This window comes from Chlamydotis macqueenii, chromosome 1 (genome assembly GCF_036417535.1).
Source record: "Chlamydotis macqueenii isolate bChlMac1 chromosome 1, bChlMac1.mat, whole genome shotgun sequence".
NCBI lineage: Eukaryota > Metazoa > Chordata > Aves > Otidiformes > Otididae > Chlamydotis > Chlamydotis macqueenii.
The window spans coordinates 44,483,048-44,510,979 of record NC_141556.1 but is presented as its reverse complement, the minus strand read 5'-3'; the positions used below and the strand labels follow the sequence as shown (position 1 = coordinate 44,510,979).

At 35.0% G+C, this 27,932-nt stretch overlaps 1 protein-coding gene across 7 annotated transcripts in view; it reads right to left on the bottom strand.

Annotated features, from left to right (window-relative positions):
• METTL25 (methyltransferase like 25) overlaps nt 1-27,932 on the bottom strand; it is a 61,217-nt gene that overhangs the window by 15,366 nt on the left and 17,919 nt on the right. For 6 of the 7 annotated variants that reach the window (XR_015258784.1, XR_015258785.1, XM_086749883.1 and 3 more), the window contains exons 5-9: nt 24,881-25,025; nt 6,545-6,639; nt 4,006-4,035; nt 2,801-2,874; nt 425-518 (exon numbers count right to left, since the gene is read on the bottom strand). Coding sequence is in view for 5 of the 7 variants with exons in the window: in XM_086749883.1 (XP_086606009.1) it covers nt 425-518; nt 2,801-2,874; nt 4,006-4,035; nt 6,545-6,639; nt 24,881-25,025 (438 nt within the window). In the remaining 2 variants the exon portion in view is untranslated. Of the gene's footprint in view, nt 1-424; nt 556-2,800; nt 2,875-4,005; nt 4,036-6,544; nt 6,640-24,880; nt 25,026-27,932 lie in introns of those variants that run through there. The other variant, XM_086749928.1, reaches the window with a different exon arrangement.

Genomic DNA, 27,932 nt, shown 5'->3' with positions numbered 1-27,932 from the left:
CATGTAGAAAATAGAGTATATGTATTACATTTTTTTACTTCAAAGGAGATTTGTAGGATTAACTTCAGAAATACCAGAAAGGCTTAAAAAAATTCTGCTCATGAGCACCATGTATAAAAAATGACTGTTTTTATACGAAGTGATTAGAATAAAGTGATTTTAAAACAAAATATTTTGAAGAATTTATACATAGAAGTCTACTTTGAAAAAAACGTTAAAAACCCAACTTTGATATATATTTTTTATTACATAAAAATAAGCATGGATTTGCTGTATTAATACTCATAAAAATGAGAATGCTTTATATTTATACAGTAATATACAAATTAAATCAACTCAGTGGCTTAAACATTCCATTGTGGTGCTGACTTCAAGAACTTACATGGATATAAGAATTTCAAACAGTCTCTGTTTAGTGACTCACCTTTGAATCATCTAGTTCCAGCTTCTTCAGAGACTTTCTGACATAATCTATGAAGGAGGATGACTTGGAGAAAGTTTTTCCAACATGTCGATCACTGCAAATATAGCATTGAGATGCAGGCTTCTATAAATCTGACAGCAGAAATTTACACATTTTAAATTAATTTTAACTAAATTTTAAATTCAGGAGAAATAAATCAGCTACTACTGCTAATTTAGTAACAATTTTCTTTTCTCTCCCTTTTACTTAAAACAAAACAAGCTAGCTAATACTTACAGAAATTTGTAGATACAGCACCTGTACAATTGTACTATGGTTATAGTATAGTTATTATATGATCTAAAAATTGGAGAGTTGAAGGTTTCTTTTTGATTTCTCCCTGATACTTTTATTTCTCTGTATGAATGACAAAATTCATATTTCCAGTGACAGATATTTCCTTCTATACTTCTACAATACTTCTACAATTTACTATAATGCTACTGTAATTTATTTACCATCAACCACTGAGCAAATGCCAAGTTGGAATAAAACTTCACTTTCGCTTGTTACCTTGTGTTCTTGTTTCTGTTTCACTAAGCGATGCCAGAATTTTCTCCTACTTACAACTCAATGGTCTACTTTTGAAGACAGCCAAAATTATGGGCTGTTTCAGAAAACATGCTAAAATAATGCATGAAAACATTACGAAGACTGAATCCTAACAGGCCACTTACATTTGTTCTCTGTGTTTAAAATATGTTGGAGAAACAATATAACGTTTTTGTTAGTCTGAATTCACTTTCTTGACTGTGTCCTAACGTAATTCCTCTTCCAGCTGTGCAGTGTAGGAGTTACACTTTCAGCTACAGTAGCTGTTTCTGAGTATTCAATTATTTAAGAGGAAATACACTTTCCCTGTCATGAAATACTAAACAGAAATATCTTCAGTAAAAATTTTCCTCGTCTTTATTCTTAGTAAAACCCCTTTCTTCTTGTTTAAGGATCAGGATTAAGATCTACAGAGAGACCTCGCTCAGTGGCGGTTCTAATGCTTTTTAGCTGGCAGGGATCCCCACTCACTGAGAATCAACAGTCACATTTATTTTTAAAGAAAGCATAAATTTCTGTAGCATTTAGATGCACCTAACCATTTGGGCTGACGCAGTCTGAACATCAGTTAATGATTATGCTGTCATGCCATTCTTTGGAAGACAGGCATCTGCCTTCTAATCACAAGCTACCAGGGGAAAGATATTCTCTGGGTCTGGCTGGGATGGAGCTGACTTCAGAGCAGCCCCTATAGCGCTGTGCTCTGGATTTGTGACTAAACCAGTGCTGGGAACACACCAGTGTTTCAGCTATTGCCAAACAGCGACTGCACAGCATCAAAGCCTTCTCTGTCTTTTCAAGGTAGTCATAGCTTTTATTTCAATAAGTACAATCTTAATTACTTCCTCTAAATTATACTTCCTTTAATATATGAAACAATTATCATCTATCTCACACTTTTTCTTTCCTTTACAATTTAGTAGCCATGATTTTATGTGCAGAATTTTACATAATTTTAAACTAAAAAAGCATTTCTTCTTTCAGGATTTTGACCTTCTGAAGGGTAGCCTGTCCGGCTCTACATTCAGCAAAAGATTTGGGGGTATCTGCGTTAGCACTTATTTTAGATCAGGAGTATACTTCTGAAGTGAATCTTCTGGTTTTCCCACCTCTCATGCATTGGTTCACACTGTGGAATAGGATCAGAGCTCAAAAAATGGGTTATTTTCAAATTAAATCAAACTGCAAGGTGTGCTTCTGGATGCGCTCCACGTGCTAACGGGCACACAATCCACAGAATTAGATAAAAAATAAAATCTAATCCAACTATGACTTCAGAAGCAGGTACCAGGTCCTCAGCACCAGCTCTCCAAATCCTGCCCTACAAGGGCGCAGCCCTTGCCAGTGTAGGTATAGGCAGTAAGTAGCTCCTCACAGTCATGCTGGCCATTGGGCTTTTAGCAGTTTTTCCTCAGGACAAATGGAAATGTCTTTTTGTCTTCTGCAGTATTAAAGCTGGCAAGACCTCTGCATGACAGGGTAGCCCAGGACTGTGTTGACTTTTTAGTTATTTTGCAACTGATTCTCTGGTGAAGATATGTTTTATCCACGTACCCAGCACCAAAGAAGACCTATTTCAGCTATGGGTGAAGGAAGGGCAATATGTTTGCGATGTAGATTTACGATGAACAAATGTATCTTGCATTTTAACGCCTATATGTATATACAGTCTGATGAGATTGATTCTTACACTCTTCTGCTTTTTAAGAAATACTTTCTCTACAGAATAGATGTGGCAGAGAATCAGAGCTTTGGTTCAAATTCTGTGAAATCAGAGCTTCCTACCTTTTGGTAACACCATAAATTTCTTCTATAATAACCTGAAGAACAGCTCGATAAAACAATGATTCTGTAGGCAGCTGCAAAAATATTTTACAACAGCAAGGATTTAAAATTGGCATAGAAATTAAGATCATAGTAACAAAATCAGCACTGGCTTCCTTAACTACTTACTGGCTTGTATTCTTTACAATCAGTCATAACAAGTTTAAGAGGACAATTTGCTAATATTCTTGCATCCAGTTAAAATTATGGTTTTGGGACAGATTCTAACATAACCATGAATGCAAGAAAAAAAAAGAAACCCAAACTCTGAAGTAAAAGTTCAAAGGTTGGCAGAGGGAAAATAAAACAGAGGAAAACTGTACTGATCAAGAACCAAATTCTACTATGCAAAATAAATACAACAATTTACCTAAGCTGTTCTAAAGACAAAAGAAGTAATTCCCTAGCTGAATCATCATACACTGTAGTCTGAACCATGCAGAAAGTACTATGCTCAGAAAACAAAAATACACTGAAAACTTCGTACCTTTGTGTATGAAAGATCTGTTAGCATAAAAATAGTTAATGCTTGCCAATTAAAAATTCACAGCAAAATGCATTTACAGTAAAAGGCTATTGGGGTCAGTGGGCTTACATACAGAAAGAAGAGCTTTCTCAGCCTTGCCTTTTAAATATTTGCACAGTTGGTGTCCACTGCCTAAAAGGAGTGCCAAACTGGCACAACAATAATTTCGAGTATTCACAGGGAAAAAAAAAATAGACAGGGATTAAAAATGAGAATGATGATGTTTCTAACAGGTTCAAGCTTTTGTCATAACAATTTCTATTTTTACATTAGTTGATAAAACACTGGGATAGAGTGAACCAATCCAGGGGTATCAGAAGGACATTTGAATTTATGTATTAGGTGAAAGATAGATAGTGAAAAAAGTTAGGAAGGGTAGTTTAATGTCTTAAATTTTAAGGTATGCTTTTTTTCCCAGACCCTTAATTGTCAAAAGAAAACAGATTCACTAAGTAAAATCACAGTAATAAAAATGTGATTTCATGATGACACATGCCATCTATCAGTATCTGATGCAGTGTATGCTAGTATTTTAGATTTCAGAAGTCCAGAAGTTCAATAAAAGGTCATGGATTAAGAGCATTCAAGGAGGAAAAACACATTTTATCTTAGAATGGCTAAAATAAACAACATTACTCACGATTTGGCCAACTGCAACTCGCTCCAAAGCCTTTAAAAGTGAAGGAATTAAATTGCTGATATGTTTATTCTTTATCAGAACATTTTATAAACACATTGTATAAAAGTCAGAGGAGATGACATTTTAAAAGATTAATGGTGTGACATAACACGAGCTTGCACACTTTAAAGTGTTAATACCTTTAGGGACTCATTATCAGCTCACTCCTGTTATTTTGGTTTATTTATAGCAGAAGCAATGACAACCAACTGTATGGAAAAGATGCATGCAAAATTTGTTTGTCTTTCTTAGTATTGCAAAAGAATTTCAGAGGATTATTTTTTGTGAAAGTACTAAAAAGAAATGCATTTTTCTTGAGTTCGTTCCTACCGAAATACAAATAATTCACTTTGCATATTCAACTATCTTAAAGTAAATATTAGTTCAATGTCCAATGTCTCTAAATACTTTTAGTCCCTAGTATTCAGATAAATCAAACTTCCATATGGAAAGTTAGGTAAAATAAAAACTTCAAAGGGACTGCAGTTTAAAATGCTGTGCATTATCTCCCACTAGATTCTTCACACCATAAATCCTGATGCAGACATGAGAGTACTTGATTTTTATGATCCACAGTGACAAAGAATTACAAATAATTAGAAGCCTGGAATATTTCTCCACAGTTGAAAAGATACTGTGCCTATAAAAATTTCAACTATTAAAGATTGTAGTAGAAATGAAGACAAAAATTAATTACATTATCTGACACTACAACAAATTAGATAGATAGATAGACAGCAAACCAAAAATGCCTCACTACTTCTGGGTCACCGTCACCTTTAGTCCCCAAACTCCACTACAGTGAACAAGAATGCTTGTCTCTGAATCACCCACCAGTCCTTCTCCTAGTTTTAGAACTGATCTTGTATTTCAGACTGTTCTTCAAACACGGTCCAAGTAGTTGCAGTTCCTCTGCTCGTGGCTTTGGCTGACTATCAGGTCTGACTTCTTCTGTGTAAGCTCTAGCTCTCGTACCAGCACGTATCTGCTGCTGCTTACAAGATGGGTGTGGGTTCTAACATTGTAGGGGTCTGAAACCGAAACTCTTACCCAGAACCTTTGGCCCTTGGCACTTTAACCAATCTGAATGACATGTAATAAGGAACATAAGTATTAAGGCTGAGTGTTGCTGCTCAGCAGAACCATTACGCCTAGGAAGATGGGTGCCTAGCTGCACTGCGCTGTCTGCCTTGTACCTCTGAGAAGGCAAGGAAAATCCTAGTACTGAAAAATGCACAGAGAGACTTACAAACATAATAACAGTAAAAGTATCTAGTGACACAGGAGAACTCTTTGCCTTTCGTGACTGTTTAAACAAAAAAAGTTTTTAACTGCCAAATTTCTGTGATTTCTGTGAAATCTAAAATAGATATATATGACACAATCAGTACTGTCTCTTGGGGGTCATTCGCTTACAAAATTTATCTTCCTACCATTGTTGAAAAACAGCCCAAACGTTTTCTTTCCAAAAGAAATAGAATGGGAAAGGAAATAGCTAATGTGTCAGCTGAGGAAGAACTGGTATTGTATGACACAAGAAAAAGAGAAGAAAAGGCAAATCTCTTTTAGAAAGCACTTTTTGTGAAAAGTTTTACAGCAACGTCTCTAAAAGGAACAATTTTTTTATTGCACCTTGCCAAGGGTAACACATTTAAGCCTTACATGTACTAAACAACTGTCCTCCTATACCTTCTCCTAATAGCATTTAGTTACCATGCTAGTTCAAGTTTACATAACCTTGGTACATTAGCCTATACCAAGTCTTTAGTCTACGCTGTTCTCTGTAACAGAGGTACAGAGCTAGCAGCAGAAGCTAGCCAGAACCTGAAGTGATTCATCTTGATATGAGAAATTAAAAATTATTAGAGGAAAGGAATAGTGGTCTTCTAACTGAAACAGTGGTTGAAATTTTCAGTACTTAATCTATTTTTTCAAATTAGACAACAGTTCATCATCCTGTCTTGGTGACGTTAGGTCTTTAAAAGCACCTAATCTCTTGGTGCAATGTTAAAAAGATGTTTCCAGTCTCTTAAGCCACATGGATTTTAGAGCTCTTCTAGTTTTTGGAATAGGTAGGTTTGTTTAGGTTTTAAACAGTCAGAGCATTCAATATTATGAATCATGAAGGCGTTGGGGGAGTTACTGATTGCAATCCTTCTAAAATTACCTTGTTCCCCCCTAAGTCCTTGGCGAGGAACTATTACCCTGAGGGGTTACCTTGTTTAGGTTTCAACAAAGGTTTGGCCTTTCTGTCCACTCTTAAAACACATTTCTGTCAATACTCATTTTTTCATGCCTTCAGCAAGTATAAAATACATAAAGCTGGAAGGTCAATACTATTTTTTTTAGATATAATTCATCATGCTTACAACATTAATGATGTTATTCTGTAGAGTCTTGGATTAAAGTCATGGCTCTAGGATTAGAAGCCAAAAACAATGAATCCTGTAACATCTGGATAAAGCTCTCAGCAGGAAAAAGAAAAGAAGGGGAATCATACCAAGCACGCTGACATTCTAGCATTGCGGCCACAGCACCAGGCCTTGTCCTTCAAGTACTGACACATGGGAAATCCCCACACTTCCTCTGGGCAATCTGCAAAATGGAGAAAAAAAAAATAGGCACAGCTTTCATGGGCTATTTTTCTCTTACTTACAGAATACACAACGTATTGAGCAAGATGAACAGTAGTTAATGGTAGCAGAAACGCTTTACTGTTCTACTCCAGTACAAAAACCATGGTAGTGTTATAGTGTTATATATTCTCCCCATAACAGATGTTTTTGGTTTATGCTGAATTTCTGACAATTTCACATTTTCCAAAACAATTTTAAGTGAGTGTCTTTTGTGAAAATTCACTGAAGAAATGTTCCAAGGGACAACAGAAGAGTTTGCAAATGCTCATGGTACCCCATGCCCCGCCACGAGCCACCAGATGTAAGCCGGGCAGTCGTTCAATGTAGCAGGACTTCAGTACCGCTTCCCATTGGGTTCTTCTTCTATCATAAACATCTTTTAAACAACACACAGAACAATGTGTATTTGTTTATGTCAGCCGTGAAGGCTTGCGCTTTGCTGCGAGGCAGAATGTTTGTTTCCCAGAACAGAGCAGCTGCAAAGGCTCTTGCTGTTTCTCCATAACACCAAGAAGCATTTGCACCACAATTTGTGCTTAGTTTGTTTCAGATCATTAATATTTTGAATAACACCACAATTATTCAATTATTTATTCAGTTATTTAACAGTCATGTAAATGTGGGAAAATTAAAGTACAGAGATTACTTTATAGATGTCCATAATACCTCGTTTTAAATGTAGATGAACTGTACAATGTTCTGAATTTTCATTAGTGCGCTTGCCAGCTGATATTTTAGAACACTGAATAAGAATTACTACTTTCTTTAGAAAGAAAAAAAAACAAAACAAATTGGCTAGGATCCTGGCTTTTTAGCATAGAAAGATGACTCGAGCATATTTAAAGATAAATCAATGTAATGGGGTTAAAGAAAGGACAGCAGAAACATGACTCTTTGAATTTATCAGAAGTCTGAGATACATACATGTAAGTAGAACTCATTTTGGGAAAGTTAAGCAAAGAAAAAGGGAAAAAGGAAACTCTAAATGATACGACCCTCATCCCCACAGCAAAAGCCCTTGGTTTCTAGCAGTAGTCCCCAGTCTTTGCTGATCTCTAGAAAGTAACAGCAAGCAGGCAATCTTCTGCAGGCAACCTCACACTTCGCTCTCCTTTGAGCCCTGAGAAATGTTAGAGGCTTTTAGGGGATGAATACTGGTTTTAGGACTCTGATTTAAGAATAGGAAGTTAACTCTGGATAATTAGCTGAAGGAGAAAGAAAATTCCTTTAGATACAAAGACAAAATTTGACAAAACAGATTGCAACTGATTTAAGCACTAGGAATGTACCAAGAATTTGTAAGTGCCTCATGACAAGACATAAAACATTAATTAACTTCAAGTCTAATTATTGAGTACATGGAATAAAACTGAGTATTTCTACCACAGGAACGGTAATAGGAGCTTACTGAATATATTTTTTGCAAAGGAAACAATGACTGCTATGGTTCCTATTGTATGATTCATATTAATGTTATTCATATTAAGTCTTTCTAATACATATGCTAAAATATTTCAAAATAAAAATTTGCAATCTGAGTCAGAAAGATGAAATCATTGATCTTTTCAAGTTATCCCTTCGAATTTGTGCCCTGTCCTCTAGGCAAACTTAATCATCCATGCAAGTTAAAGTTGCCACCCACTGAGCTACAGTCCCAATATTAGCGCACTATACTCATGCATAATTCTGAAGAATTTATGACATCTTTGAAAAAGATAATAAAGGAAAGCACCATTTTCATTTAAATTATTGAAACTGTAAAGCAGGAGAAAAAGAGAGGGAAACTAATGCTCTAACTTAGAATTTTTTGTGTATTTCCAAAGTTGGCCACATATCTACAATATTGTCTTGACTTCTATTTATTTTTCCATAACCAGTCCACTCTCAAGCACATTGTTGATTAAAAAAAAGTAGGATGAATATCTTGCTATAAGGTTCATACGTTTATCAGCTACATTTTAAAATCCTGGAAATTCTGTTAATGCTTGCAACTATTTTCAAATATACTTAATATTATATAGCTCACTAATTACCATATTGTGCTTCTATCTGACAACACAGCTGCTGTTTTAAATGATATAAACTTCCAAAAACATTGAAGCAACATTTTAAGTATGGATATACTATAGAAGATTTCATAGCAAACGGCACAAGTGTTCAGCTGCATATGAAGCAACCATGTTATAATTCAATATAGAGGAGCCAATCAGACAGAATTCTCCTTCCAGTGAGAAGTTAACAAAATGGGGAATTCTAGATAATCTTTTGATGAGCTGAACTGAAGCTATGCTGGGATACAGTCCTAGAACCTGTTAGTTAAATAGCTATGACTTTACCTTTAAGCTAACATCTTAAAAAGACTAGACTATACAATTACTAAAAGAAAATGCTGCAAATACTGCACCAAAATAAATCATTGCAAAAAAAAATAAATCAGTAATTCTGTTATGTTCTAGAACACAATCTATAATTTCACTGTTGAGGAAGAGAACATAGGAAGCATAGTAGAGTTAAAGCACCATCATGAACAACATGAAAAGTTGTATCCTGCTTAATCTTTGTGGAATAGGATGGTTCACTGGAAACCTACAGAGACAAAATACTGATCAAAGTATTTTGAAGATACTTGCTGTTATTTTTCACTGTCCTCATAAACTGCATACATCTGGTTGAAGTAAGGAAACATTCTCATCAAAATCACCCAGTTACACACAGCAGATTAAGACAAAGTATATATTACACAGAAACATATAATTCTGAATAAAACAGAAAAGAACAATTCCAGACTTCAGTCATAGAACAAGCTCCTATTATTTCCCTCTGACTGAGTTTAATAACGGTCATAAAACTAAACAAGAGTTTAAACAAAGTAATCCTGTCCTTACCACTCTTTTTTGACATTAAAGACCATTTTTCCGATAGCCGTATCTCCTCTCCTAGAAAAGGATTTTAATAGGAACTTTCCACTTTTCACCACTTTTTTTCCATTACAATTTTTTTCACATCTTTTGAAAAACAAAGGAACTTTGGGGATCTTAAAATATAGGTGGGAGAATCCTTTTACATAGTTGCATACTTTAGGCAATCCCTCAATAGATTTAGTAACTCTTCTTGTGACCACAAGGATGAATAATTAACGTCAGTAGCTAATTTCTGACTCTAACAGGCAGAAACGCCATATGGAGAAGCTGTCTTGACTTCAGGTTACCTGAAATCCTGTGGAGGAGATTAACACTTTGGGAAACAAATGCAAATATATCCAGGTGCCAGCCACAACTGAAAACTATTCATAGAATTTTTCACTCAACGCTTTCTAGGAAAGGAGAAGACAAAGCCTCAGGTCTATACTGGTAAAACATTTTAAATTTGAGTAAATGTAAAGGCTCATATTTTATCCTCAACTGAACAAGACTAATTTTTCTATAAAGGATGTCAGATTACCTTTCCACTTCTTCTGGGAGCCCAATACTACTAGTGTTTTTTAATATTTCATCAGAATTAATTTCTGATTTCTTAACTTAGTCTTGGAAGTCATATGTTATTTCCTGTCCTCTAATTATTTACACCTTTTTGTAAGACCTTCTGTAAACTGCTGTTAAGTTTTGTTGAGGAATTTTAATTCGGCACTCTTCAGTTGTGTGTATTGTTTGTAATACTGCAATAGTAGTGGTCTATTGCATTTGGAGCACCTGTACTATTTTGAATTTTATTTGTAAAGGATTTTCTCCCTTTCCACTTAACTTCCAAATGAAAAAAAAAAGGCAAAACAAATGGACATCTGGTATACTGAAAACATTATATTGACTACTTAAAAAGTATAAATCACAACAAATATATCATGTATTTATAATTAGGTCTACTGCAGCTTCCCTCATCATGATCTAATTATCTTTGGATCAGAGAAAAGCTTCAGGCAACCCTTATTGTTGTTACCATCCTGGTCACAGATCCGGTAAGACACGTACTGGTTCTGCAGTGTTTCAAAGACATTTTTAAAGAGTTGTTTAACTAACAAAACAATTAAGTGTACCTAGGAAACAGGATTTCCAAAATATAGAACACTGAATGTTTTCTATTTATGCTTCCTTTTTTGGTAGTTATAGAAAAAATATCTGGCAGTAGAAGTGAGATGAAAGGATTTCACTGGCTAATCCTTCTGTACATTCTCACAGGTTTCCAAGAAAGTTCAAGAGAATGCGACAAGCTTCTCCACAATAGTTTTTATTAGGCCTTACATAGTTCTTCAACTCTAAGTAAGATGCTACAATTTCTAGTGTGTTAACACTTAAAATTTACTTCACACAGCTTTACAGCACTGTCTAGTTTCTATGTAACAACAGAACCAAGGGGTTTTAATGTTACTAGACAAATAAGCTTAACTAGGGTTCCATGTGGCCTTGTAGTTTCTTGTTTATCTTCCTTTGCTAACATTTCATGCAAACGTATTTGCATTTATGCTTCCCATCTTTTTACTTTCTTGCAATTCCCAGCTATTCTGAACTTTGCTATGTTTTCTGCTTTTCCTTCTGAAAGAGAAAGTTTTACTGAGATAAGGTATTGAACGCTATTTGTTAAACTCATCCCGGCAGAAACAATCCAACATTTGTCACAAAACAATGCCTATCCCAATGGTTAATGGATTATTTATGGAAAAAAAAATAATCAGGATTTTGTTTCACTTTTGTGGTACAGTATAGATTATTATAAAGTCTGGTTTTAAATTCTTCATCTGCTCTGTAACAACAAAGTAACACAAATAACTTATGAAAAATGGCAAAGTATTACAAAATAGAGGGTTCTAATTTGCTTGGAATGCACTTCATCTTTCTATTCTATTCTTAATATTTTTCTAGTATATACATAATGACAACAGAAAAGATTTATTTTTAGCAATGAAGTTCACCAGCTTGTAAACACCATGTGGCAAAGAGAAGGCAGAAATATGTTTTCAGTGCGCAGGCTGAAGTTTCAATTCTACTCATTGTATTTTATTTAAGAAATCATATTCTCCTTAAAAAAACAAGCACTGTTTATTTCATTCCTAAACTTTATCTTTACTTGGACAATTTATTATTGAAATGTTGTGAAACACAATCTCTTGATGTGTTCGAGCATGAGAACACAACTTCAAGAGAAAGAGAGCTTATTCTAATTTAGTACAGCTAACGCTGATTGTACACCCACATCTACTGCTGTGTGAAGCCACTTGCATGACAGTTTTTAGTGGCAGATATCTTACGCTTCCTTTAAAAATTACCATTAAGATTGAAATAAATTTCTGTATTGAACTTCACTTACCATTTTTTGTCATTTATCTTAATACAAAAATGTTTTAATGATTTGAAATAATATTAAAATGTTAATATTAATAATTTGAAATATATTTCAAAATTATATAAGTATTATCAGTAGTTCCTAATACTGTTCAGTGAGTTATCATTGCAGTATAATCTTGTCAGTTCTAAATGTTTAAATGTATCTTTGCCTTTTACCACTTAAAAACTGCATTGGACAAAGACAGCGACATCTACATTTATGCATGCAGTGTGATTAATATCAGCCCTTACAAAATATTGCACGTAGCAATGTAATCGGTTAAGGTAGAAGTACTCCTAAGAGAACTAAAATTTTAGTTTTATATTTTCCTATCTTTTTTTTTACTACAACAGTCACATTGCTACTAATTTGACATTAACATCTGCTAACATCTATTTCAGATGATTCCTTCCTGATGCCTTAGTTTCTCATCTTTGTCTATCCTGTACCCCTAACTTCCAAATTCCACTACAGCTATGAAGTACAATTCTTCAATTTGCCTCTCTACTTAAGTGTATGATTGAGGTTTTTAAGAAGCTTAATTCCCATTGATTCATGGAGCTATTTTTCAAAGGTTTTATCAATTTTTTTTTCATTTTCTCTATTTCAAAGTACAAGAAACCTGGAGTTCAGATACTTATTAATTAACTCCAGTTGCATTTTTGTACTTCACATCCAGTGCACTTGAGTGTCTATTATGTTTTTCTGTGATCATGAAAGAAAAAGAAAAACAAAGATGAAAATCAAAGAAATGCAAGACTATGTGAAGGCTCCATTTTGAACTACTCCTGGGCAGCTAGAGAATACTCAAGGCAAAAATAAAAAGCATGTCAATTGTACAGAAAAAGTCCAACTGACTGGAGATCAGACACAGCTGTCAGTGTGAGGTAATTGCACAAGGACTGCCAAGCACATTGAAAAAATCTCTGTACTAATCATACAGTTGTTGGCCAACAACGCTTTGGGATTCTCACCAAAGACATGTAGATAAGGCATCTAAAATCTGTACATGGCTGAATTCGCAAGGCTGGCACTAAGAACTGCTCTTCAGCTATTTAATTCAAAGAGCAATACCTGAGAGGTAACAACCGTAGGAATCATGTCCTTCCTTGGGTACTTCCTGACATATTGAGCGTCAGATTTTAAAAAAGCTATAATAGATGGCAATAAATTATTCCTTTCCCCCTTGTTCCTAATTGTCTTCTGTCCCATCATTCCTATTTTAGCATTTGAAGTTGTTAGAAAATCAATATATCCTTAAAGAGTGCATGGTAAATGGACAAATTACATCTTTACCTGTATAAAAAGCTGTGATCTAAAAAGCCTGGAGAGGATCTTCTTCTAGAGAAGACTCTAAGTAGAGTCTTCCTTCTTCCAAGGAATATAGTTAAAGTTTCTAGAATTGGAAAACTAAAGAAAAAAGAAATCAGGGCACATTTGAGAACTAAATGCCATTATAAATGCAAATTCATTTCCCTTCTTCTCTTCAATTTTTTAAAATCTCAGTTACACCACAAAATCATAGAATCATTTAGGATTGGAAAAGACCTTTAAGACCATGGAGTCCAATTATTACCTAGTCCACCACTAAACGATGTCCCTAAGTGCCACATCTATTAAATCTTTTAAATACCTCCAGGGAAGGTCACTCAACCACTTCCCTGGGCAGTCTGTTCCAATGCTTAATAACCCTTTTTGTGAAGAAATTTTTCCTAATATCCAATCTAAACCTCCCCTGGCACAACTTGAGGCCACTCCCTCTTGTCCTATCACTTGTTACTTGGGAGAAGAGACCAACACCCACCTCACTACAGCCTCCTTTCAGGTAGTTATATAGAGCAGTAAGGCCTCCCCTCAGCCTCCTCTTCTCCAGGCTGAACAACCCCAGTTCCCTCAGCTGCTCCTCGTACAACTTGTTTTCCAGACCTTCATCAGCTTCATTGCCCTTCTTTGGACACAGTCCAGCATCTCAACGTCTTTTTTGTAGTGAGAGGCCCAAAACCGAACACAGTATTCAAGGTGCAGCCTCACCAGTGCAGGGTACAGGAGGACAATCGCTTCCCTACTCCTGCTGGCCACACCATTTCTTTTTGTTCTCCTTTTTTAATTAATCACATTCTTTTAAAATATTCTTATTAAAATGTTCTTTGTAGAGAAAGGGATTTTTTTATCTAATACTCTAAACACAATAACACATGATTAATAATAGAAACATGTTACTAGAAATGAAAAGGAAACCTTGAAGGGCAACACCAAGTGAAACATGAATAAATGGTTACTGACAGTTTTATGTCAATACTGGCATTTCAGTCGGGGCCACTGTAAGGTAGGGAGGAATCTCCATTCTTCTAGACTCGTTTCTACTTGAAAGGCCTTGAATAACTACAGTCTAGACAAATCAGAGAAGCAGAGTGAGGATGGAGACGTCAAGCTCAGGCTCAGAAGGAGCTCAGGGAAGAAGCCTGATCTCCCAGGAGAAAGCTGAGTTCATTCTAGTACTACCACCAAATCCAGGAACTGCCACAAAAGTTGAGGTTAGCAGCTGTTCCAGGAAATTAAAATAAATTCTTTGCTAACACTGTATTAAAATATTGCTTTTTAGACCTGTTACCTAATTCTAGGAACTTAGCACTAGTCATATTAAAAATCAACAACAGAAACATGAAACTCCAATTCAAACATCCAGTGAATAAGAAATAAATATGGCCTTTGATTTGGACATACACATAGTGTATTAAATACTATGTCATTTCCACTTACCTGACGATTCAAGAGAAAGTAGTCATTTTCCAAATGCACAAACCAAAATATTTACTAGTAAAAGGTACCTTACATTCTGGTACTCAAAATTCTAACTATAACATTAAACATTTTACATTATTGCAAAGTACTACTTAGAACTGTATCAACTGGAAAGGAAAATGACCCCTAATTTTAAAGTTAAATTACCTGGGAAAAAAATCTCATCTTCACTGGTAAACATGGTAAATGGATAAACTCTCTTTAGTGCAAAAATAAAAAGAAATTATAAGATGCAAAATCCGTAAGTTTCCACAAAAATGTATAAGCCAATTAATTTTTATATAAACTCTTTACTCAGTGATCAAATATTTTTCTCAATTTTCTTATATATAAAAACTTATTTTCTTAGACCTGACAATGGAATATCCTGCAGTTGCTTCTAATAAACTTCAAACAAAAGGGAGATTAATTTCAACACTGACAAAGGCTGTTTTATACACTAGAGTTGTCTACCTCTTTCAGTTAAAGAAAACTCCCACTGAAGCCAATTACCGCCTTTTCATACTACTGGACATCTCTCATAGCATTCAGTTAGCAAGGCATGACACAAATTTAAAAGAAGCAAAAGAATTTATATCCTAAATCAGACAAATTGCACTTGCAAAGTAGGAGAAAGAGGCATAATATATGCATAGACACACTATGTAGCTGTCCCTATATATCTTTTAAGGTAACCAGTAACATTACAGAACTATATTTTATACCTCCTAATTCTCCTCACCTCAGCCTACATTAGCTGGCAAATATATGTCTTATCTTAGTGGAAATAGGTCTTCTGTAACAAACACGAGATATGCCTATGTAAGAACTGTAGGAATGGATATACCATTATTACAATACATCAGAAGTCTTCTACATGACAAACCCCGTAACATCCAAGTTGGAATTAACACTCAAAGGTCCCACTGTACGTTAGGTTTTTCTCACTAAGGCCTTGAAATTGCAATACTCAGTGCAGAATATTATGCTTAAAAGGAATCCTGCTGAAGTCATTAAAACACTAAAATTGTTTAGTCTACTTAGATGCTGTAGACTGAAGGATCAGAATATGTACAGTGGTGTCTTTATGCTGACGTTATGCTACAAAGTTGTATAAAAAGGCAATATCCTAAGACTTATAAAAATCAATCATCATGACTAAAACTGTGGAAGACATATTAAATGACTTTGCAGAAACTGTATTTCAAGATGGGAAAAAGTTTTCTGAAGTTTTTTATTTGAACATGGCTCTTGCTTTCAAAAGAAAGCTTTCTCTTTTTCTTATTTTAGTTTGAAAGATTTTTTGTATTTGTTCTCTCTTGTCAATTAAGACAACGTGTTTATTTGCCTAGTTTGGTATAAAATGCACAATATAAGAGATTTCATAGTGAAACAATCAATTTTTTCTGTTTCAAAAAAGGCAACTAGATAACTATTTGGTACTTTATTTTTTCAAAAGACTATTATTACATTATACAGATGTTACTGAAATAAGAGGGATATTGAACACGTGCAGTTCATCATTTTCATGATATTTTGCCTCCTGAGAATTCGTGTTAAGAGTCCTTAATGACTGCTGGACAAATAGGCATTAGTTCACATACCTTAAGCTCTTTGCTCTTGACAAACAAAGGTTGTCACTATCCACAGACTCTATTGTTACAGAAGTGCAGGAAGGACCAGCAGAAAATATACAGCAACATTGTGCTTCAACAATATTATAAATACTACCATCCAAACAGGAGAGTAATCGTGCTTACCAAGGATTTACAGCTTTAGCAATTCTTCTGCTCTCAGTATAATTAGTCCTTTTGCACTTGATCTCAATAACAGCCATTATAAAAAAAAAAAAAGTGAAGTTTTTTTTTCTTCTCAGCTATGAAATTTTTATTATGTTCTAAATATTCTGAGCATGAAATTGTATAGGGTATTATTCTGAATCTCCTTGAGAGAGCATAAGCTATTTAACTGTGTTCTGCATGGCGACAGAAGAAAAAAGGTTATTAACAGATAGCTTTCTTAGGTCAGTAGTGTAATTAGCACAGGCAAACAAAACATTTTTCTTTCAATAGTAAAAAAGTAAAAAATAATTCTGTATGTTCTTTCAAAAATAATTTGTATAGATCTCAATTTTTCTTTAATCTCAAATCTCTTTGACCTTTTGCAGATATCTGAGTGTACAGAATTTCTTATAAATACATAGCAGCTATAGGACTACCATTCTGATAAAGCTGTAAAGGATTGCTCAAGGAAACAAAGCACGGAAGAAAAGCTAAAGGCATTCTTAAGCCACAGTCCTGCTTCACAGAAGGAACTCATTGGATAAAACACCTAATATTAAAGGATCTCAAAAGAAGTTATAAAAAAACAGGAGTTGTAAACAGCAAAAAAATTGCCAAGGTCATGTGGCATTCATCAAAAAGTAAAACCAGAATGAAATTGCCGAACTGTAGTGTGCAACTTCTGGATTAAAGCTCTTTGGTTCTAGAGATTTGAAAAGTAGGTAATGCTTATGAAGAGCTCAAGAGCAGGTCCAGGGAACTTCCAAACAGGAAGTCTCATGTTTATACGGGCAGAAAGTATTTTAAAGAATAGAATCATTGCACATATGAGCAAATATAACATATTTGGGAAGAGTCAATGTGACTTTCTCAAAAGGAAGTAATATATCAGAAACATATCGGAGTGTTTTTTTAAGGCTTCAAGTAACACTTAGACAAGAAAGATAGAGTGGACTTCCAAATGGCATTCAACAAGACCACTAGAGAAACTATCACAACACAGAACAAGATAAAAAGTATTCCTATGGGTAAGTAGCTGACAGAAACAAAGGATGGGAATAAAATACCATTTTTCACAGAGGATAGAGATCACCAGCAGAGGCCTAAGGAGACTTGGGCTGGAACAGGTTGTTGATCAAACTCATAAATGATCTGGAAAAGTTAATGAAGAGTAGAACAAAGTTTGCTGATGATCCTAAGGGATGATCCTAAAATTAGAGCCATTTCTAATAAAAATTAGAGATGAAATGGCATATAAAATACAATGTAGATGAAAGTGATTCAAATTGGGAAAAACATTAACTTAAAACACACAATGAACGGCTTTGAACTGAGAGCTGACATTTTGATGAAAATATCAACCCAGTACTAAAAAGGGTAAAAAAAATTACTAATAATTATTAAGGAATCAACCCAGAAAACACTATTATGCTACTACATAAATCCATGCTGCAACTCAATCTTGAATACTGTGTACAGGCTTGTTTTTCTCACCTCAGCTAACAAGTAATACCACTCAAAAAGGTGCAGAGCAAGACTTGTGCAAGACTGTCACAAGTAAGGAACATTTTAATAACAGGAGTAAGTAATATGAGAAATTGAAGCTGTAAAACGGGTAATGAGTGAATAAAAAAAATCTCTCATTCTATTTTGTTATCAACATATTACTTTATATAAAAATGAATGAGTCTTCTCTCATAAACTGATGCCACATTTGTTTAAAAAAAAGGCCTGAGAACGTGATATAAGCAATGTAGACATTCAAACTGTACTCTCAGGTCTACCAATGGAGCAGGTAGTGTGTGAAAGCCAGCTAATTTATTAACATATGAACTTGTACTGTGACAGCAAAGCAAAGTATTGCAGATACTAATTACCTGTAGTAGTGGAGACAGAAAGAAGTTTGCAAAACTCTCAGCTATTCCATGTATTTAAGAATCTTGAAAAACTCAACTAAAGATGTTTCTAATATAATATCACGAATATGATGCAAGTTTGGTGCTTATTTTAAAGTTGGGACTATCTCAGTGGATTATGTCAACTTAAATTAATCAAAGACCTGTTTCATAGTGTGTTTCAATCATAACAATAACATGGTAATTACGTCACTCAAATTTTCATTCCTTTAATAAACTCCATTAATATTAATGAAATTACAACAAATCTGTATTTAAAAGTGTTAAGCTTGGATCGTAACCAAGGGAAAATTATTTATCTTTAGTGATTCTGAAATCCTAGAGGATGCATATTACAAAGCAATACCAAAATCTTGCATGTATTTTCCAGTACTAGGACAAAGACAGAGTAATTACTGAGTAAAGACTACTTAAGATGAATAAGTAATTCAAAGCAATGATGTAAAATTCTCAATAGCATCTTCTGAGATTGTAATTAAATGGAATTAAATATCATTTTTCCATCCCTTGAGATTTTACAGTGGAAAGTAATCTTTATCACCCTCATCAAAATCCTCAAAAGTCTCCTTTGTCTCTTTGCATACACTGCCAAACTCAATCAAGGTAGTAATGAAACACAAATAACCCAATCTGGTTTAGGTCTTCCATGGCATCTATCTTCCATGACATAGTTGTATCTTAATCTACTTCTAGGATTCCAAAGAAAGGAGAGGAACTATTTAAATTGCCTTCTTCCTTCATGGGAAAGACTAAATCTTCCTTGGACAAAGACCTCACAGTTCCTTGAGTTTGTATCTTTCTTAAAGGAGGAGGGAGAAAAGGGTTTCCTGATTTCAGGAAACAGAATCCACTGCCATCTAAATTATTTTCAAAAACCAAACCTAGGGCATGCTGTAGTTACTGTGCATTCTAGAAACCTCGGCTTTCTCAATTATAACCTCTTATTGTGCACACAAACATAAATTATAAATGTAAGATAGTTTCAGGTTTGAATACATTTTTGCTACGATTATTCATGAAAAATAATTTAATAACTTAAATAGGTAATGCTGTCATTTAACATCTGTAAAACTTATCTAGTTAACGTTGTTTCAAGTTTCATATTTTTTTCAGGATTAATTTTAATAGAAAACATCTGGGTTTTAGTGACTAGTTAGCTCTGTCACAAATTCATGGAAATGTGCCCTGTGCAGCAATATCTAAAGATGCCTTGGAAAGGAAATCAACCTTTTTGATCCTTTGCTTGGAAGTGTTTTCCTGTGTTGCCATGGTATCAATGATAGTTATTTTAAGACATTAGCCATGGAATATCTTTGAAAATATACCTAGGCAACACATAAATTATATGTACTCTAATATTTCTAAAACAGTGACTAATCTTTCCATATTTCAGTGGAATGGACTGTTATGAAGTCATTATGTTTATGTAAGGAATCCTTTAGAAAATTCAGTTTTGAAATTCTTGTTCACTGAATCCACCTTATTCCAAGTCTCTTCAGTTTTCACAAACCTGGTAAAATTCTGTATGTGAATTTTGACTACCCTTTGCATCCCTTTTGGTTCCCTTAATTACGTTCACTAGCTTTTAAAAGTCAGAGTGTAACAAATGTAGCTAAAGTTTATATTTACATAACTTGAGATTCCAAGTCTCTTACTCTTCTGCACAACGTCTGCTGACTTCTTCCAGAGTGCCCTATGGACAAGCTACTCTTCACAGATTCCAGGATGCCTCTAGAACTCCTATGCCCAGCATATATTTCTTCTTCCTAGAGCAGTGACCTGACTTGTGAAATCCTTACAAAAGCTGGAGTTCATAATTTGCAGTACTTGAGCTAACCTCAAAAAGGGTTTCTATCAGACAGCTATCATCGAAACTACCTATACAACTACACCTATGTCTTATTTCAAATTATTAAATATTTACTTACAAGTAGCTCCTTATAAATAATTCCTCAACACAGAGAATACCAGATTGAAGAATTTCACTGCTTTCTAGACTAGTGTTGACATATTTTGTGGTACAGACAATGGAAGAAAGAAAAATAGAATATAGAAACACATCAATTCCTTTTTAAGGAAAGCCAATTCTTTTTTAATTTCAGTTCCTGTTAAAGGATAATCATAGTCCAGCTGGTACATTGCCCCTGAAATGTATTAGCTGAATGTAAGATAAAACAGCTCCCAAAAATCTTGAGAATAGCTCCTGAACAGAGGCACAGAGTCTGTTTTAACCTAAAAATCATTAGCAAACTGATTTTTTTTTTCCAGCAAAACTGCCATAATGGTTCACTATGTAAATAGGTCTATGTAAAAAGTCTCTAATAAATAGTAAAATCCTTATGACTCTTACGTAATTGACTATCCGATGCAGTAACAGCGAAGAAAAACCCCAAAGGAATCAATTATACTAATGGCTAAGTGCATTTTATCCACAGAAGAATCTCTGTATAAACAGCCAATTCTCCTTAGAGAAAGCCAAAGTAAAAACTACTTAGAATTGTCCAAGAGCTGTCATAATATTCCCTATTAACTGAAATTTAGTATTTGGTACTGCTTATAACAGCAGTGAAATTTAAAGACAGGTGTTAAAAGTCACTGGCTTCAAGTTTTTTTAATTGAATCGAAATTTGACATTACACAGCAGCTCTTGGTTACTGTCATTACTAATAAATCAAAACAAAGGCTTTCATGATCTTAAGAGTTCAAAATTATTCCCAGCATAACTGGAAATGTGGTCCTATTACAAAAATTTCTAGATGAATTCAGCTTATTTATAGACACATAGAAGGACACTGTATACTGATTATAATATTCAAGACTGTGACTACCGGCATCTATTTGCATCAGAAACACTCCCAAACTATTCACAGCGGAACTAATGGCAAACTGAATCAAACAATCTTGCAATATCTTCACTATTTTTAGAACATATGAGAAATGTAAGGAATTATTTATTCCCTGTAGTTGGCTCCTCAGAGAGAAAAACCTCAACCTTCGATAACCAAGGTGACTCAATAGCACGTCAAAAATAGCACAGTAACATCTTGTTGATACTTTGTCAACTCACCACCTCAAACTTATTTATGAAATACATAATTTCTTCCCATGAATATAAGTTAACCCCAGTTGATACAAACTGAAAAAGTAATTTTTCTCTGGCCTCAACCAAGATTGATGTTGGTATTAAATAAAATGTAAATGCCAAATAACATACAGCCCAGCCATGTCAAGTTATGGCAACAATCAGTCCACAGCAACTTTTTTGGGAGCTGGCACAGCTGCCTCAAGTAGGCTTATGAGAACAAGCATCCGCTTCTACGTTAAAAAAAAAGAAGCAGCAAAGATCGAAAACGTGCTACTGTTGGGGAAAGAGCTTTGAGGTGGACTTGCCTCAACCTTTTCCTTAACAGTGTGCACCACACAAAAACAACAAAAAAAAAGCTTTTAAATTGGGAAAAAAAAAAGGAATATAAATATAAAATAGAGCAATTAAAATTTTAAAACATATTTTTTAAAAACTTTGAAGCCTTGAACCTATTAAGTCAAGACAAAATAAGTACAAGATGCTTTATAACAGAACTTCCCACTGTGTCCTCACAGGCAAGCCCTTGCTTACTGGATTGACTTCAAACAAATAAGTTATTTCCTGTGTTGCAGCAAATTCTCTCTGTATCTTAGGACGAAATTCTATCCATCACTGCAGAGACCTACATCTAACTCTGCATCCCAACACTAACTAGTCTCTCCACATAAGGTTTCTACATGTCTCTGCAATCTCAGGTTGATGCCTAGATTAGCCAGTGGCTTCCTTGAGCTTAGTGGTAGAGCCTGGGCGAGCGAAGGACTACCTACAGTAGAGATTATATTGGCTCAGGGACCACACAAGCAAACTGGAAATACTCAAGTGCATGTGACCAGATGTGACGCATTTCAGGAAGCCAAAGCAACTGGCTGGTGTCACATGAAGGCCACACTCTATCGTCTTGGAAAGGTCATGAACCTTTGAAAGGTTCCTGATGACAGGAAAAAGGCAAACATCACACCGATCTTCAGTCTAACCTCTGTTCTCAATAAGTTTATGGAACAATTTTTTTCCTGGAAGCCATGCTCAGGCCCACGAGGACCAAGAAGAAGACCGAGAATAGCTGGCAGGAGTCTACCAGGGACTGACAAAACTTATTGCCTTCTGACTGGTTCCATGAACTAGGGGACAGCAGTAGTCATAGTTTACATTGACTTTAGCATAACTTTCAGGAAGGTTTCCTTAGTATTTTTATAGTCAAATTGGAAAGATATGATTCAGACAGGTGGACTCAAAGGTGGATAGAAAATTGATAGGAATGGGCTGGTGAATGCCCTTGGAGATATCCAGAACACGACTGGACAAGGCCCTGGACAATCTGATCTAAGTGATCTGGACCAGATAACCTCCAGAGGCAACTTCCACGTTAAATTATTTCATCACAATTCTATGATTTGGTCCATTTTGGAAGCAGTACCAAAATTTACTCACTTTAGACAGTTGCAAGAGGAATTTATTTACTTCTTGTACAAGTGAATTGTTGGATCCATGCCATCTGGTTAGTTACAGTTACCTCTAGAATGCGTTGTCAGTTTGAAATCTATGCACAGGAAGTGTAGACACAAGCTATAGTCCTAATTCTTTCCCATTTTCCCTTTGAAGAAACTTTAGCTCTTCGATATTGTTGGTCCTTGTGCTCTTAGCCCTCCACTGTGCATTTACAAACAAGCCATACAGTAGAAGACGACTTTTCCAGGGGAATATAACAACATTATAGATTTTAGAATATGTACCTTCACAGTAACACTTAAAAAAAAAAAAATTTCCATAGGTACCCTCATAGTAATAGTAAAAAAAAAAATCTTTTTCTTTGAGCATCACTGGAACTACTTATGTATTCTTTCCCCCAAAAAAGAGTACTGTAATTTCCCTTTATTCTGCCTAAAGGTTCTTCTTTGAGAATAATTTTTATTCTGTAAGCTGAGAAAAATCAAACACCTAGAAATTCCAACATGCTACTTGGCTTCATTTCCATACCGCTATGAAACCTCGGTATCTCTTACCACCGTGCATGTACACCTGTTTGTTTGAACTTAGAACAGGTTATCACATCTCATCCTTTGGTGGTGTCCAGTAACAATAATTTAGTAAAGTCTTATGCACTGGTCTGGGAAAAGTAACTCTACAGCTAGAACAGGCTGTCATGTCCTCTTTGCAATATCAAGAAACAACCAAATATTTCAGACACACAAACTTAATGACAAGTGTCTGAAAAGTTCATCATTTTTTAAACTCTGATGCAAAAGGAACTGTATGGTTTTTACAAACAGCATTTCTGTAACAGAAATTTTGATTGTATCTTCTTTTCCTTTGTTTTTGGGGGTGATCTGAAGTATTGTGAAATAACTGAAACTAATACACTTCAAAAACTCTTAAAATTGTTGCAGAACAAGATAAAAACAACATGAAAAGATGATTAAACTAAGCAAGAGCTAGCATGTCTCATGGTCAGTCTGGAGCTGTGCCTTAGCTGCCTGAGCAGCCAGCTGTTGAAGAGAACCAGCTGGGTTCCACCTGCCTTTCTGTCCATCAAGTTCCCTGAAAGAGCTGAAATAAACTTTGTCAACCCACTCCTCTCTCAAATTTTGTTGATATGATGATCAGTTTCTCAGACTTCAGCAGACAGTCACTTAGACAGCTCAGCAACACACCCCTTGTCTCAGGAAATCCAGCTAGCCAATGTTTCTCATTATGGAGAATTTACCTTTCAAGTAAAGATACTAACTTTCCATCAAAAAAGGAAAAAAAAATCCACATTTGAAGGAGAATTTGCCTGTAGTGTGAGTCCCCAAGTAATTTTCAGGTTATCTCCCAAGAAAAACTGTTATATATGTACTGTTCCATAATGTTCTAAACTGGCAATGCCCCAGAGCACAGCACTCAGATGAGTGGGTTTTTTGAGTAATAACTTACACTACAAGGACTTAATTCTGCTCCTAGTTGTACATGTACAACTCAACAGAAATGGATGTTGCATGGAGACAGCCAAGGGCAAAATCTGTACAAAACATTTCAAAACGACGAAAACACATTGGACTAAAAAAGCCTCCACATTTTACAAGTGAAGTAATGGAATAAAACCAGCTGTATTCATAACCACATAAAAACATTCTGCTTTAATGTCCCTAATTTCAGTAAGAATATTAGGAATATTGGCATAACAGAAAAGCTACAGGGCGTCGGGGAGTCAATGACCCACATAATGTAATTAAAACCAGTACTAAATAAGCCACTGGAATGGAACAAACACAAGGAGGTTATTAATTAAAAGGTATATTCTCAACACGCAAACTGGCAGCCAGAAGTTAGGCTAAGAAGAATTACCTTCTTGGTTTTCAAACTGTTCTGACAACAGATGGTAGCAGCAGCCTACACTGCAAACTGCTTTGATTTCAGGCTTGGTAGTGAAAATTCGTAGCGTATTTGCAGCAAGATCACCACATGTATGTAGACCCACCATCATACAGTCCTAAGAAGGAAAAGAGAAAAAAAAAGCAACAATAAAGCATCTCCCTCTTCAACTGAAAAAGCACAAATAACAACAAACCCCAAAACCCAAACACACTGCAAATGGTTATTGAGCTGTAAGGTTTAAATACACAACTCCATTGTGAGTCCTGCTGTTCTGTTCTAGAATTTTTCAATGTATAATGAAAGCTCTTGAGTGCTAAGAAAACACGGTGTATTGCATCTGTAGGGAGTCAGACCACCCATTGTTTTGTTCAGGAAAAGAACTATGTGCGGCTGAACTCCACTGACCATGAGGAAGCAGAAGTTCAAGACTACGAAGAGCAGCTGGTTTACCTGCATGGAAGGGAACATCTACACGGTGACTGGACATGGGCCATTTTCTCTTGTCTTTCCTAGCTTTCCCATTATTATTATTATTATTATTATTACTGCCACTGCTACTTCCTTTTCTTACTTCAGATTTACTGCTGTAAGTCCGGCTGGACCTATATTTGGCATTTCTGCTACTTTGAATTGTGACAATCAAACCAATTTCCTAAATGTAAATGTAATTTGAAGAGCAAGCCCTTCTCCACTTTTTAATTTCTGAAACTGTAGTACTGTTTCGCAGTGTGGCTAGTACTATTCAACCACAAATGGGCATTTTCTTCCATAGCACAAAGTAAGACCTTAAGCTTCAGGTGCTCTGTTCTGTCCATTCTATCTCCTGCTTTCCTTTTCCCTCCATTTCCCCTTTCCCTCTATTTCTCCATCTAAATTATCCTTCTTTTCACCACTCATAACAAGATATTTCCCTTTTGGTATTAGTAGTTGGAACTCACATGGTAAACATGGTGTTGCTTTGAATTTCAGCCTTATTTATTAGTAAGGTTATCAACAAGAAATTAGCCCAGGGACATTCAGTTGTGATACCTTTCTATAATAATTTTTACTTTACGTGCCCATCCATTTTTGCTGCTTTATATTTTATTTTCTCACACATCTGTATTATATAGGAACGCATGTGTGAAATAGTAAAACATCCTCATTCTTCCCTGTTTTTTAATTCTTCCTATCCTCCTCACCTTCCAGTTTGTGCTACTTCTCTGTGCTTCCCCCTCTCCTTGTCTTAGGATCCAAAATGTGTAGGTGGCAAAAGTTCGGTTTCCACATTAGTTTTTAAAGACATTTTTTCCTATCAGTCAGCTGCAGCTCACCATTTCACAAAGCTTTTTTTTCCATGTGCAATTAGAGAAATAGTGGAAGATGACTAAAGTTTGGAAGCTAAGGGAAGATATGCATTTGCAAGAGCAGCATTTAAACCCAAGGACAGGAAAAGTTTGGGAGATTCTTTACGGAGAAAGCTAGTGGAAGATGGCTACTACATCCAAGATACAGAAAAACATTACGATGCTCAAAATTTCTGAATAATAGAAGGACAGTCTGTCTATGTCAGACACACTTCTGGACCATCACTGACTTCAGTGAGGTTGTCTGGGTCGTTGGCTTAAATGTAGCAAAATTTGGTATCTAAATATTCATCTTAGGCTATATACAAACATACATTCCCATACTCATATTTAACCAGTAGATTAATTCCAGAACTTATGGTATAGATGAGTAAATACCGATTTTACCCATTCCCCATTTGTCCCCAGCTTAGGAAAATTTGAGGAAAAAATCAATTTATGGTAACAATAAAAAAATTAAAATATTTGTAAAACTATTTCTAAAAAAAAAATATTGAAAAGAAATATATTATTTCCAAAAAATCTCAAAATACTTTAAAAACATGTAAATGATTTCACATTTTAAAGTTTCTTAGTTATACACATTCATCACACATAATGTGCACTTCGGTTATTACTATTTTTTAACACAAAGAAGCTTTTACCTCTTCTGACAGTAGGGTTTTTTTTATGAAGAAAGGCAGTGATACAGGATTTCTTCTACCTTCTATATCATACAAATTACATGCTAAGAGAATATAAAATCCAACTGTGCAAACGTAAGGGCATATGCTTCATCAACAAACCCTGCTGTTCAGGGCTTCTTTTGCAAACAGACATGAGCTTGTTCCACACATTCTCAGATACGTAGCAGGATTTATTAGCTGAAATTATAGGGCTATTAACACAAACCTATGATCTTGAATCAGAGATGAATTATAGCCCTGAATATATTACTTCAGTTACTACTGGACACGTCTTTCCATAAAAGACTGACTGCATCTACCCAACCAACGTATGTTAGCTGAGGCATAGGAAATGAACAGCCAGACAGCTTCTAGACTTGCGTCACTGTCTTTGGGCAGCTGAGTTTGGCCTTGTTTCTGTAGACACAATCCCCATCACCCAGTAAATTACTAAATGAATTTAAAGTAACTCTGAAAAGTCGAAATACAAAAAACATGATTTGGAAATAAAGGGCTTAACAAACTCTTTATGTTAAGTACTATACACAATAAATTCTCCTATGCTTTTAAAGTTTAATTGAAATTACAAAAATAGAAGACTTAAAAAACATGAAATTTCAGGAAAATTGAAATTCCAGTGCTTAATATATCTATTTACCTGGTTAATGTAACTCTTTTAATAAGAATTAGATGTTATCTATAACTACAATTGTAAAATACCTGAATATGCTCATAGGTCTGCTGTTAACTTTGACAGCTGATTATTATCTACCCCATAAATTCTAAAGGCTGCTTTACATATTCAAAATAATCCCAATACATGTATTAAAATAGAAAAACAATCTGTATCTGCTAGATATAGTTCTGCTAACTGGCTGAAAAACATTATTGGGACAGAATATTAATTTACACCACTGATAGCACTCTATGTGTACACTCAGCAAACATTATGTACCTATGAAAATGGCAACATAGAGACAATGGACAATCTACTTCAAATATTATTAAAAC